At 49.3% G+C, this 13769-nt stretch overlaps 1 protein-coding gene across 1 annotated transcript in view; it reads left to right on the forward strand.

The window, feature by feature from the left end:
* Positions 1 to 13769, forward strand: part of BRD4 (bromodomain containing 4) — an 87622-nt gene that overhangs the window by 43388 nt on the left and 30465 nt on the right. Inside the window, exon 2 of the mRNA XM_055542338.1 lies at positions 10572 to 10890. Coding sequence (XP_055398313.1) covers positions 10606 to 10890 — 285 coding nt within the window. The 5' untranslated portion in view covers positions 10572 to 10605. The remainder of the gene's footprint in view (positions 1 to 10571; positions 10891 to 13769) is intronic.

Here is a 13769-nt window from a genome sequence, read left to right on the forward strand (position 1 = left end):
CTCCAGACACCTCAGTCTGGCTGATGACATGATTGCTGTTCTCACCAGCCGTCTGAGCCGGTCAGATGGAAGAGGAATCCTGTTTGTGCTTCCCCACCGACACAGATCGCACAGAGAAACGGGCCTTCACTGTGAACAGGAAGCAGCTTCTCCTCTGGGACCAGGAGGAACATGCTTTCTGATATTGGTGTTCCATAACCATTGTAACTAACATTTCAGCAAAGTGTTCCTAGGACAGGCTACGATTTGCTGCACATTAACTAGTATTGAGAAATTGCCAGGTTTTTTGTTTTGTTTTGTTTTGTTTTTTTTTAACCAGAATCAAGGTCCCCTATCGCCTTCTGTGTCTCCTTCTTATAGAAGAGCCTTGTAGTAGTGAGGAGGGAATCTCCTTTGTCTGAAGGGTGCATGCTACTGTCAGCTTATACTTTCAAGAGATGCTGGGGTCATCTGGCATTGGCCTGCTTTTTTTCTTGGCATGAAACCAGTTAAAGCCACAGCCCCTCCAGCCCTTTACTGCTTGGGAAGCATAAATAATTTGGTCTCCACTCCCCTTGACCCTGCTCCCCATGGCATCAGCAGGGGAGTGTGCTGCTGATTTTACCTATGATGTTGTCCAAGTCACAGATGGCCAGGTGCTGTGAGAGTTACCTTGACTTTGGTACATTTGCAGGGGTTTAATTCTTCGGAAGCTAACCTCATTTACTTGAGGGTCATGTGACATTCAGCTGCTGCTGCAGAGAGCGCAAGTCTGTTGATTAAAATACATGCCAAGGGCTTCCCTGGTGGCTCAGTGCTAAAGAATTCGCCTTCCAGTGCAAGAGACACAGGTTCAGTCGCTGATCTGGGAAGATGCCACATGCTACAGAGCAACCAAGCCCCTGTGGCACCACTATAGAGCCAGTGCTCTAGAGCCTGGGAGCTACAACGAGAAGCCGCTGCGGTGAGAAGCCCGCACAGCACAGCCAGAGTGGAGCCCCTGCTTGCCTCAGCTAGAGAAAGCCCATGCAGCAACGAAGGGCCAGCACAGCTCAAATAAATTTTTTAAGAAATAACATGCCAGGATATGGAAATGGGGTGCCCTCAGCCAAACCACACTTTCTGGGCCCAGCAGTTGACTGGGCCTTTGCCCCTGGGCTTCATGAACAGAAGCAGCTGTGAAACAGAGCACTCAAGAGACGCACAGCCCTGGCTGACCTCCTGCTGACCAGACCACCACCCATTATGCTGCTTTGTTGCCAGGACGATGAAAGTGGTAATGCCACCACCTCCCTTGTATGCTTGCCTTGAGGATTAAGTGAGTGATCAGTACAGGGCATCAGCCCAGGAAGCAGCAGTTATCTGCTGACAGGCTTTTCTAGGTCCCAGCACAGATGTTGAGTATCGTCACTGTATCTCACAGGAGAGTTTGTGAGGCTTCCCAGTTAACCTGCACTGCTCCTGCCTTCTCTGGCATCTTACTGCCTATGTGCTTTGTCACTTTAATTCAGAGGCGAGTGAATGGACGGGAAGGAGTCAAGGTGGGGTCACTGGGCTTGTGGGCCCTCTGGGAGGCCAGGAGTTAGGGTGGAACTGCAAATACAAAGTGTAACTGTCAGCCTCTCTCCAGAGACAGAGCTGGGACTAAATCTCCAGGAATCAAGTCTTTCTCTTGTCCTCTCTCAGTTATTTTCAGAAGCCTAGACCCAAGCCTCTCCCATGTCTGTCTCACCTCCTACTAATCTCCAGGAAAGAAAATATTTCTGTTGAAATTTGAAAAACATTACAGTTGTATTGTCTGCTAAACAGTGTCCTTAGATGAATTGGAATGATAGCAAGCAATATTCTTCATAGCAGGTGTAATTAATCAGGGGACTGTAAACATAGGAAAAGAACTGGCATTTTGGACTTCCTGGTGGTTTACTGGTTAAGAATACAGCTGCCACTGTGTAGGGGACAAGGGTTCAGTCACTGGTCCAGAAGATTCCACATGCTGCCAGGCAGCTAAGCCTGTGTGCCCTAGAGCCTACGCTCTGCAGTGAGAGAAACTACCGCAGCGCAAAGCCTGCACACCAGAACTCTAGCCCCCTCTCGCCACTAGAGAAAGCCTGCGAGCAGCAATGAAAACCCAGTGCAGACAAAAATAAATAGAATTGACATTTTAACTTTTATGAGTCAACCCAGAGGTTCCCATACTTTAGTTCACGGCAATAGTAGCATATCACTTTTTTTAACCATGATATTAGGCCACAAGGAATACCTAACAAGCTTGTTATTGGATAGTTAGGTACAAACAGCAAAGTAAGTACTAATATCCCAACAACAGTTTACACCTGTTTGAAGAAAATACATGAATTGAAAGGAAAAAATATTATATTCTTGCATTACTACAGCCAGTTGCTTATGGAATATGTGTGCCTGTTGGCTACAGCACAACTCCTTAAACCTTAGAACTAGAACCTTAAGACATCTGTCACCCACATTGTCTATCCTGTGTTGAATTTTACATGGTACAGCCGTCCCTTGGTATCTGTTGAGGATTCCGTTTTAGGACACACGGCCACACAATCACACCCACTGGCCAGGCACCCACATCCAGAGGTGCTCGAGTCTCTTACATTGCAGCAACATGGACAGACTAGAGATTATCATGCTGAGTGAAGTAAGTCAGAAAAAAACCGAATATCATATGATCATTGCACATATCATTTCACTTGTACGTGCAATCCAAAAAAATTGATACAAGTGAACTTAGTTATAAAACAAATCCAATCACAGATGTAGAAAACACTGTTACCAGTGGGGGGAGGGGGGGAGGGTTAGATTGGAAGGTTTGGAATGACATACGCACTGGTCTATAGAAGATAGAGAACTTTTAAGGACCCACTGTGCAACACAGCTCTACTCAGTACTCTGTAATGACCTTTACAGGCAAAGAGTCTAAAGCAGCGTCAGGGAGTTCCCTGGTGGTCCGGTGGCTTGGGCTCTGCACTGCCAATGCAGGGAGCTCAGGTTTGTTCCCTAATCAGGGGACTAGATCCCACATGCCTCAGCTGGGAGTTTGCACGTTGCAACTAAAGATCCCACATGCTGCAGTGAAGATGAAAGACCTGTGTCCTGCAACTAAGACCCAACACAGCCAAGAAATCAGTATTAAGAAAGAGTTGGTATACGTATAAATGGAACTGATTCACTTTGTTGTACAACAGAAACTAACACAACATTGTAAATCAGCTAGACTCCAATAAAGAAAATTTGATGGCATAGTGTTTGCATATAACCAACTGTGTGTCCTCTCCTATACTTTAAATCGTCTCTAGGTTATTTATAGCTAATGCAAGTAAACATTATGAAAGTAATTTAGACGGTGTAAATTCTGTGTTGCCAGTGCATACCAGTTCAAATTTTGCTTTTTAGAACTTTCTAGAATATTCCCCCCCCCCCCAATATTGTTGATCTGCTGTTGGTGGAATCTGCAGATAAGAAGGACCAGCTGTATTTGCTTTTTTTATGACAGTAACTGCTGAATGCAGGCTTTGGAAGATGGGACATTGTTGAATGTAGTAGGGTGTAACATTATCAATTACCTTGCACTGATAGTTCCCACTGTGACACTCTGTGGTGCCTCAGCAGTCAGTCTTTGAACCAGGACACTGACCATCCAGGTTTTCTTCATCTTTTTCATCTTCCTCTAAACTGGGAACATGCTGTAAGATAACTGTTGGGAGTAGATCCCGAATTGGACACCCTGTGGGGTCTTTCAGCCTTCTTTGGGTTGAAAACAATAGGTGAAATCCTCTTCCTGTCCCTTGACCTTCCCCTGTCTCAGCTCAGTACCTGGTGGCTCCTGCCTCTCAGCCACAGGTGAGTGTGGAATCAGGGGACAGCATTTTTGAATCTTTCAGCTGTAAAACTTTGGTTGAATTAGTTGAAGGCCATTTATACTTTGTCATGAGAATTTAATTAATAAATTCCTCCATATCTGCAGATTGATAAGTTTGACTTTTCAGCCTCCTCTCTCTAAAGAGAGCTCTGGTGCTGAGAGCTGTTCATTTCCTGTAGGACTCAGGGGCAGACAGAGAGCCACCCTGTGTTCACACTCGTGATTTACCCTGTCCCTGCGCATCCCATCTTCTGCATCTGTAAACAGCATGCTGCGGTGTGCAGGTATAGTTGAGGATGAAACTATATTCCAGGCAGGAATGAGATTCTTTATAGTCTTTACCTCCCGGCGTCCCTAGAATCAGACCTCAGTGCCTCTTCCACCTCCCTTGCCCCTTTCGCTGTCTTCCCTGCCCCGCAGTCAGGGACTTAGGGAGGACACGAGGCCAGCGTGGCCACATGCTCCTGTGTGTCCTCCTTTCGGCTCTGCACGTGCACTGGTGTCTCTCCTGCCTCCAGGCCTGTGCCTGTGTTACTGTGTCAGTGGCACCTTCCCCAGGCCATCACAAGCCTTGTCTCTCTCCACCTTCCCCACCACAGGCGTGCCCATCCTTGGTGTCGGTGGTCACAGCAACCCTGCCATTCTTTTTCACAGTACTCGCCCAAGTGTTGCTTAATCACTCGGAGGACATCATGTGGACTACAGAGTCCCCAAGCATGGCTTGTAACTCAGATGGGATGCATTGGCTGAGCAAGTGAGACTATAGGAGTCACATTTTCCATGTGAGAATGCTAGCTGGTTTCCTTTTCCAGAGTTTTGAAACTGAGCTAGAAGCCCCAGAGTAACTGACCATTGTGTGTGGTCAGTGTAGGGTGACGTCAGTACTTGAGTCATTCAGTAAATACCTGCTGTGTGTTAGGAGGACAAGAGTGAAGTAAAGATGGCCCTAGGGCTCGCAGCTGCATGTATGGGGAGGCTGACCATCAAAACCATGAGACAGATCAGGGAAGCGCCAGATACAGCAAATGAAAGTTGTAAAGGTGACAAGAGAAGGGGCCCATTGTGGCCACCGTGTTGTTCGGAGTATTGATACTAGGCGCTGGGACAGTGCAGGCTAGGGGTGACTACTGTGGGACCAATGTACTTGAGATGGCAACCCAGTTGGATCTGTACCTTAGAAAAGGCATCCTGGCTCTCACACAGCGCTGCTCACCAGTGCCTCTCTTGGCCCATAACAGATTAGAGATTCTTGTTGGTTTCCCTGGTGTTCTTGCCACAGTATGAATGAATGGCTTCTGAAAGTTTCCTAAGGAGTGTACTTGCCCAGTTCTTACAGGCTTGAAAGGATGTTTTGGTTTCTGTCATAGACATACTGGTTTAAAATAGAGATGACTCAAGGTTAAAGGGTCAGATTTTCTGTAGAAAAAGTATTCATTTTTTTGAGCAGGAAATTTAACTTCCTTGGCCCAAAGGCCCCTGTGGGCCTGGCTTGAAGGTGAAGGAAAATGGTTGTGTCCAGAGCCCACTGTGCTTTGACTTTGCTGAGAGTCCACTTGAAAAGAGAAAAGGCACAGCCCAGCCCTGAAGCTTTAGAAGTCATTTACTTTGACTCCCTCTTGCCTTGGGGACACTGCTTGAAGATTTCCAGAATGTCATTACTTAATGGAAAACATGGGGCTGTTTCCTCCTGGTGGGATGTGCTTGGCTCCACCCTCTGGCGGCTTGCATTCTTGTAGCCCATAGAGCTCCACTGCCCTAGAGCCAGACTGTCTCCTTCAGGGTGGGGTGGCTCCTGTCCCTTGCCTGCTGTAACTCACCTGGCTCGGGCTTGGCTGTGTAATTCGAGAGCTTCTTTCTGGGAGACATCTAAGAGGAGAAACCAGACTGTGCATCAATCTTTATCCTCATAGCTTAATTCCTCCCTTCATCATGGGTCACAGTTAACATTAGTCCCCTTGTGCTCCTCTGGACATGTTGGTCCTGCTGCATAGAAACCCTCCCCCAGCCAACTCCACGTGTTCTTTTTTTTTTTTTTTTTAATAAATTTATTCTCCATGTGTTCTTAGATCCCACTGACATATTTCCTTATCTGTGTGCTGCCCCTCTGTCAATGCTTATGTCCCGCACTCAGCATATCCTATATCTCTGTGTGTCTTGCTTGTGGCCACCAAACTAAAGGCTCCTGGCCAGCTGGTGTGTTGCCTGTGTCATTTGTCCTTCTGTCTCCCCCGTATTGGCCCAAAACCCCAGTTTCTGTTTCTGCCCAGTAAATGATTACCTCCATTCACTTACCTGTGGAGGGCTTCGAGGGAACGCTGCATAGTCTCCGCCGTCTTGGGGATGCCTCTCCATCTTCCCTCACTCTTCCAGCAGTTTCCTGCACATTTTCCTAGCCTACTGGCTTCCCCGGGCTTCCCTAGTAGCTCAGCTGGTAAAGAATCTGCCTGCAATGCAGGAGACCCCCAATTCAATTCCTGGATTGGGAAGATATTCGCTGGAGAATGGATGGGCTACCCACTCCAGTGTTCTTGAGCTTCCCTGGTGGCTCAGCTGGTAGAGAATCCACCTGCAATGCCAGAGACCTGAGTTTGATCCCTGGGTTGGGAAGATCCCCTGGAGAAGGGAACATGTACACATTCCAGTATTCTGGCCCGGAGAACTCCATGGACTGTATAGTCCATTGGGTCGCAAAAAGCCGGATACGACTGAGCGACTTTCACTGGCTTCCCCACCGGGAACCTGCAGTAGGTCTCGCCTGGCTCCCCTCTGAAGAGGATCACAGGGCAAGACCAGGTTGCCCTTACAACTCCTACTTTATTTTTGTCATGTCCTATCTTGATACTTGTATCCTTTACTGTGTGGTTTTTTTTTTTTTTTTTTTTTTTTAGTTTACTGTTTTGTTTGTAGTACCTTTATTTTGAAAGGAAACTAAATCAGGAGTCACGCGTGGATATTCAGTAACATTAGAAACCATGAGAGCAAAACAGTGTTGTTAAATTTCATCCAGAAAATAGTATTATTGTCTGCTGACACCTCTAAGTACAACCTTTAACACTGGTACAAACAGGAGCTTTTCTTATCACTGCTGGGGTAAGAATAAAAAGAAATGAAGAGGGGAATAAGTAAGTAAATGGCAGCTACCTAAAGGCAGTCTGCACTCGCCTGCTGCCATCAGGGACGCAGTTCTGTGAACTCGCCTGCCTGAACTTTGCCATGCCTTATTACTCTGCGGGTGGCTGTAAGACCTAGCTTCTGTGAGATTGAGGTCCCATTCTTTTATCAGCTAAACCTCAGAACTAGAGAAATTTCTTCTCTCTTCCTTGTCACTCACTTCAGGAGTGAAGGCATGCTTTTTGTGTGCAAGGTTCCACACGCGGCCAAATGCAGCTTCCAGGGGGCCGCCCTCCACATCCTGCTTCACCTGAGGTCAGCAGTGACATGCTCTCAGCCAGATTCCTCCCTTCCTCCCGAGTCACACTCAGTGTTGGGTGATTCAGCCTAAGCCCTTGTCCTCTCCACCTCTGTTCTCTGAGCACTCTTTCTGATGACTCCACACCTTATCCCACCCAGCCTTTGGAGGCTTCCCCTCCCTGAATCTGTATGTGACCTTCCTCCTTTCACTGGGGTGTGTTTACTCACCTTAAGGCTCCAGTGTCCACCCCGTCCTCTCCAGGCTCCCAGCCCGGTGTGCTTTATGTACCTCCCTCCCATTAGGAGCATCTCCATCCCCACTGTCCCACCACAGCTCATTGCATGACACGTTTTCAGGACCACATGGCCCTTAGTTCTGGCCATTCTTGTACCAGAAGTCCGCTTGGTGGAGAAAGGAAAGTGCCTTGTATCCTCAGCGCCTGAGGCAGGCCTGTCCTGTCACATCTGCCTTTGGAAACTATCGTATTTCAGTAGCTGTGGTCCTGAGAGCTTGTTGTGCTATTGCAGTGTTCACTGGCCCACCAGCAGATTAAGTTGCTTCTGGAAATGCCCCTTCGTGGGCCTCAGCTCCTAGCACACTGCTGTCATGGCTTGGAGGATGCTTTCCGCAGGCTGCTGGCCCATCAGTCTCCATCACACTTTTATGCCGGACACCTATCTGGTTTTAACTCTGGGTGCCCCTTCTCCATCTCCAGCACCATATGTGCAGGAGAGGTACCAGGAATCAGCTTTGCACCTGCAAAACGCTTTTTCCTGTAAGCGTTGTTAGAACTGGGTTGGTGTTCTCCTTGTAGAGAACTTAGAGGTTGCTGTAGGAGCTGTCCCTTCCTTCTTGGGTCTTGGAAGTTAGCTGGAGGGCATAAACCTTAAAGTCTTACTAGCATATTGGGAGCAGCTGGACATCATTGAATAGACGCATGACCACCTCTAGACACCTGACTGGCACTGCTGTAACACACCCTTCCTCTAGCACTAACAGTGTTGACCTTTCCTGTGAGTTAAATGATGAATCACTTATTCAGAGTGATGGATTTTTGTTTGTTTGAGTGATTGGTATCCCATCTCAGAATAGGCAAATGGCACTCTTTCCTGGTGGTTCAGAGGTTAAAGCGTCTGCCTGCAGTGCGGGAGACCTGGGTTTGATCCCTGGATCGAGAAGATTCCCCCGGAGAAGGAAATGGCAACCCACTCCAGGACTCTTGCCTGGAGAATCCCATGGACGGAGGAGCCTGGTGGGCTACAGTCCATGGGGTCGCAAAGAGTCGGACACGACTGAGTGACTTCACATTCACTTTTACTCTTAAGTTTTATATCTATATGGTGAAAGGGGGTAGAGAACAATTCTTCCTCTTAAAGCAAACAAGGATTCAGATTCCTAGGATCCACAGTCTGCCATGTGATGGCCATGGGCTCCCCACGTGGGTTCCTGCCCCCGCATCAGCCTTTTCTTCAGAGCAGCGCTCTCTTCTTGGATTCTCTAGCCACTTGATAGCTAGGTCTGTAGTCAGCAAGAGCACCCTGGGAGGAAAGCGGTCTCCCTGGCCGTGTCGGCTTTGTCAGGCCTCAGACCAAGAGGTTCAGCTCTCCACCCCCTCCCCGCCATGACGGACTTCACTACTGAGTTGCTTTTATGTAGTGAGTTCTCACCTTGTGCATTTAAAAATTCGGTGATTTGCCAGTCCTTCCTTGGAAGGACTAATGCTGAAGCTAAAGCTGCAATACTTTGGCCATCTGATGTGAAAAGCTGACTCATTGGAAAATACCTTCTTGCTGGGAAAGAGTGAAGGCAAAATGAGAAGGGGGCAGCAGAGGATGAGATGGTTAGATAGCATCACCGACTCAGTAAACTTGAATTTGAGCAAATTCGGGAGATACTGGAGGACAGAGGAGCCTGGCTTGCTGTAGTCCATGGGGTCACAAAGAGACATGACTTAGTGACAGAATAACAGCAGTAACATTTGGCCAGAACTGCATTTATGGAAACCATTGTGAAAACCTTGTTTTAAATTACACTTGGACTGAACCAGAATGCCTAGTATGTGCTGAGCATCTTCCAGAAAGAAAGCTGGGACAGAGCCAAACAGCTTGCCCCTTTTTTTCTTGTCCCCTCTGCCTGCCAGAGTCCTGTCGTCCCTCTTTGCCTAAGCCCTTGCCTGACTTCCTCAGCTTACCCTCACTGAACTCCTGGGTTTATTACTGGAGTTGCTTGTTACATGGAAGCAGCTCCTGCCTCACTTTCTGATTGTTCCTTCTTGCTAGTAGTAAAGTGTCAGAAAAGTACTGCACAAGAGTGCAAATGATCAATATGCTTTTAAGCAGATGTTTCTTCTCATTAAAAGCGTGAAGAGTAAGGAGTGGGTTACTGTGTTTTCTGAGGGGCCATTTGACATTAAAAACATGAACCCACTGCCCTGTGGTTGTCCTATAGAATAACTGGACAGGTGCACAAAGCCAGCGTTGCAAGAATGTCCATAGTATGGCTTGAAGCAGGGGTTGTTGGGGGCAGTGCATAGACAGAGTGCTAATAAGGCACTGATTGGGGTGGGGGGGTCACGTGCTGTCCCCCACCCCAAGCCCCCAGAGAATCACAGGAAGTGCCCCTCTATCCCTTTATAAACAAACTTTGAAAAGCTGGTTAATAAAACAGTAGGTCAAGTATGGATTCATTTTTATGTTATCAGCAGTTACCGTGTGGTATTTCTTTAATCTCCAAACCTACATTATGTAAGTTACCAAGAAATATTTTTCGTAAGTGAGCACTCAGCAGCGGATTGTGTGGGCTAAAAAAGGTTCAGGCAGTCTGGCCTTCCTGCTTGGCCCCCACTCACCAAGTGCAATTACTGACATGGCTAGATGTTTCATAAGCCACAAATATAAACAAAAATTTTAATGAAGAGATAATTTGAGGCTTGTAAATCATCCTCTCTCACAGTGCCCACTAAAAACTCAGAGGTGAAAACTTGGTTTGTTGTTTATTGTATCCACCTTCCCCTGAACTCCTTAGCTCCCACAGCCCCTTTCAGCCCCTGGCTGACTCTAGACTCCATGGCCTGGCCCTCAAAGTTGATTCCTGGTTCTCTTCCCTACTGGATGATGAATCTTTGAGGGGAGCAGACAGTGGGGCCCTTTTAGTCAGTGCCTGGAGTGTCTCTGCAGCCCACCCAGTTGGTCTTCATCAGAGGGGCTCAGCCTTTGGAGGCCACAGCCCTCGGGGCTGTGTCATTGTGAATGGCTCCGCTTTGCTGCCTCATCTCTGACAGTGGCTTTTCCTTTGTAGATTGCCCGGTGAAGAATGTGATGGGATCAGTAGCATGTCTGCGGAGAGCGGCCCTGGGACGAGATTGAGAAATCTGCCAGTAATGGGGGATGGACTAGAAACTACCCAGATGTCTACAACGCAGGCCCAGGCCCAACCCCAGCAAGCCAACACAGCCAGCACCAACCCCCCTCCTCCGGAGACTTCCAACCCCAACAAGCCCAAGAGGCAGACCAACCAACTGCAATATCTGCTCAAAGTGGTGCTCAAGACACTATGGAAACACCAGTTTGCGTGGCCTTTCCAGCAGCCTGTGGATGCCGTCAAGCTAAACCTCCCTGTGAGTAACCTGGGCAGGGTCCAGGGCTGCCTTCCTCCAGGTCTCCTCCTGTGTTGCTCCTGTAAGGGTGGATTGATGGGAGGGTGGAGCCAAACTCCAGTATCCTTGAGTGAGGGGTTTTAGCAGTCCTGATGAATGGAAGTGGGGAAAGAGAGGAGAGGTGCTGACTGAATTAAATAGTAACTGGTTTTTTTGATACTACGATTCTGGGACATGTTGTGTGATGAGATTGAAATAGAAGTGGAGGGTTGCTTGCAGTTTGCCCTTGCTTCGGGAGACCTGAAGTGGGGTCACTTGGTGGTCCAGGCCCTCCCTCCTCAGGCTTGGTCGGCCAGACCGACCCAGTAGGTTCAGCAGACGTGGTTGGTCAGATTCTGAGAAGAATTGGCTTGCTGCAGTACCTGTTCTGGTACTGGCATCCTTGTTGTCACCCAGAGCATGGGCAGGGAAAGGTGGCAGGATGGAGCCAGTTACACGGAGGTGGCCTGGATTGGAGGGGGGTGTGTTGTGGCCATGCTACACCTGCTGTTGTTCTTTTGTGCCCCTGTTCCTCTCCTTTTTGCTTTGTGAGCTCTCTGTTCCCCACATTCCTAGCAAATGGCTCTGGAAACTCAACTTCTGCCTTTAACTGAACCTTGGGGAGGAAACAGGATAACGTGTTAATTTTTTCTTTCTTCAAAGCATCAAGGACTAATTGTCTTTAAATTGTCTTCTGTTGTTTGCCAAATCCCACACACACCTGGACAAGGGCGTTGAAATTAGATGATTGTTGCAGCTGACCCAGATGTGAATCTGCGAGTCAGAGCTGCACTGGTGCAGGACCCCAGCCTCTGCCGGGCACCTGGTCTCAAGGAGGAGGGGGCCCATCAGTGCAACCTTCCTTGCTTGACGGTCGCTGTATCTCTGACAGCTGTCCAGTACTGTCTGTCCATTGAATACCCATCGTGTGCACTCAGGAGGAGAGTCAGGTGGGGGTGCTTCAGGCTCGGGTCATGAACTGGTGGAGGAAAGCCGGTGGGAACAAAAGAAGTGTCCTCATGGAATCTGGGCTCCAAAGGTTGCTCTCCTCATTGACCACACCAGGAGTAGAGGCATTGAGCCCATCACTGTAAGGAGGCTTTTGGGAGAGCTTGCGGTACCAGCTTCTAGCTACACTAAGGGGTGGGCTGTGCAGGATCCACAGGTGAGGTGACCTTCCTAGAGCACATGCAAAGAATGGGGAGAGAAGGCGCTGCGGTTGGAATCCAAAGGGGCCCACAGCTTTTATAGCACTGGAGGGAGCAGGAGGCTAGGAGGGTCACCAACAGAGAGCAGCCTCTCAGGTGTCCACATCAGAGACTACAGGAAGGTCAGAGAGCTGAGGATTCCACCCTGACCCTCCTGTTGGCCTTTAGGAGGGCATTGGTGACCTTAGGAAGCTGTGGCGCAGTAGTAGAAACCAGATTCGCAGCAGTGTGGACAAGAAGGTGAGGATGTGAAGCCACCGGTTCAAGAAATTTGGCTTTGAAGGGAAAGTGTGGCAGGGCCAGGTGGAGGAGGGAGGGGTTGGTTTGTTCAGGTGAACGCGGAGGGAGCAGAGGCACAGAGAGCTAAGAGGGTAAAGACTGAGCAGAAAGGGGGTTGGGGGACCGGAGATCCTGAGAAGGCGGCCTGCCAGCCAGTGGGACAGACAAAGGTGTGCGTGGGCTGGCAGGCTAAGGGGTTTGGGAGTTTGAGGTCATTCTCTGAAGTGGAGGCCAAGCTCCCCTGGGGCTCCAGTGTGACTTGGTGTCACCCTCAGCAGCTCCCATGGAGGAAGAAGAGGCTGGGGGGTGGTGGCACTGATCTGGTGCCTTCACAGAGGTGGCCGAGCTAGGGGCTAACCCAGAGGGCTGGGGCAGGGCTCTTTGGCTGGGAACGGTGTCATACTGAAGCCCAGTTTCCAGGGACAGCCCCCTCCCCAGGAAGTAGGAATAGGGCCATCTCAGGGAAGAGTTTATTCTTTTTCTATTTTCTGATCCCTTCCAGATCTTTACCTGTGTCTCGGCCTCTGGTCCCTGCTGGCCTTATTGGAATGCCTGCTTCTGTCATTCCATACATGTGTGCAGATGGGTGGTCGTCTTGCCCCTTAAGCCCCCGCCTCCCTTTCAGTACCCGCCGCCCTCACCTGTCACTGTCTCATTTCCTCCTCCCTGCTGTCCTCAGCTACTGTCTTGTTGGGCCTCATACCACTTTCGGCACCCCACAGCCGGTTCAAGCACCTGACACCAGTCTGAGGTGGTGACCCCACGATCTTGGGCCATGGACTAGCATCTGAGTTTCCCAGGGCAGATATATTTGGACTTGGTTCTCTTGCGAAAGGTGGTCAGAGCAAATACAGTGTAGAAAGTCGGGTTCAGTCTCCTCTTGAGGCCTGTTTGCCAGGGTACCTAGGCCTGTGCCTGCAGCCCCATTTGGGGCAGGGGTGTGAGCTGTGCCAGCTCTCAGGTGTATGCCAGCAGCTTCTGTTCCTTTCTCGTGGGTGTCAGAGCAACTCAGAACCTCACACCCTTGGCTCACTTTTTCAGCACTGCCTGCCTCTGTTCTTGGGCAGGACCTCGGTGCTTGCCAGAGCACCGACTTGACCCGCTGCCATCAGGCTGCCCCTGGGATGTGACGCGGTTCTGGTACTTCACCTGGGCCTGACTGTGGGAGCCTCGGAGAGAGTGGACCTCAGTGGGGCGGCGAGCTGTGTGCAGGTGCGCCTTCTCGCCTGCCCCTCTGTGGTCCTTCCTCCTGGAAACCCAGGCCCTGTCTGATCATAAGCATTTGCTTGTAAGATAGGTTTAGATTTGGGGAAAGGTATGATGGTAGAAGAGAGTTTGATTGGAAGGGCTTTCGCCACATCTACACCTGCTGTC

This window comes from Bubalus kerabau, chromosome 1 (assembly GCF_029407905.1).
Source record: "Bubalus kerabau isolate K-KA32 ecotype Philippines breed swamp buffalo chromosome 1, PCC_UOA_SB_1v2, whole genome shotgun sequence".
Classification (NCBI taxonomy): Eukaryota; Metazoa; Chordata; class Mammalia; order Artiodactyla; family Bovidae; genus Bubalus; species Bubalus kerabau.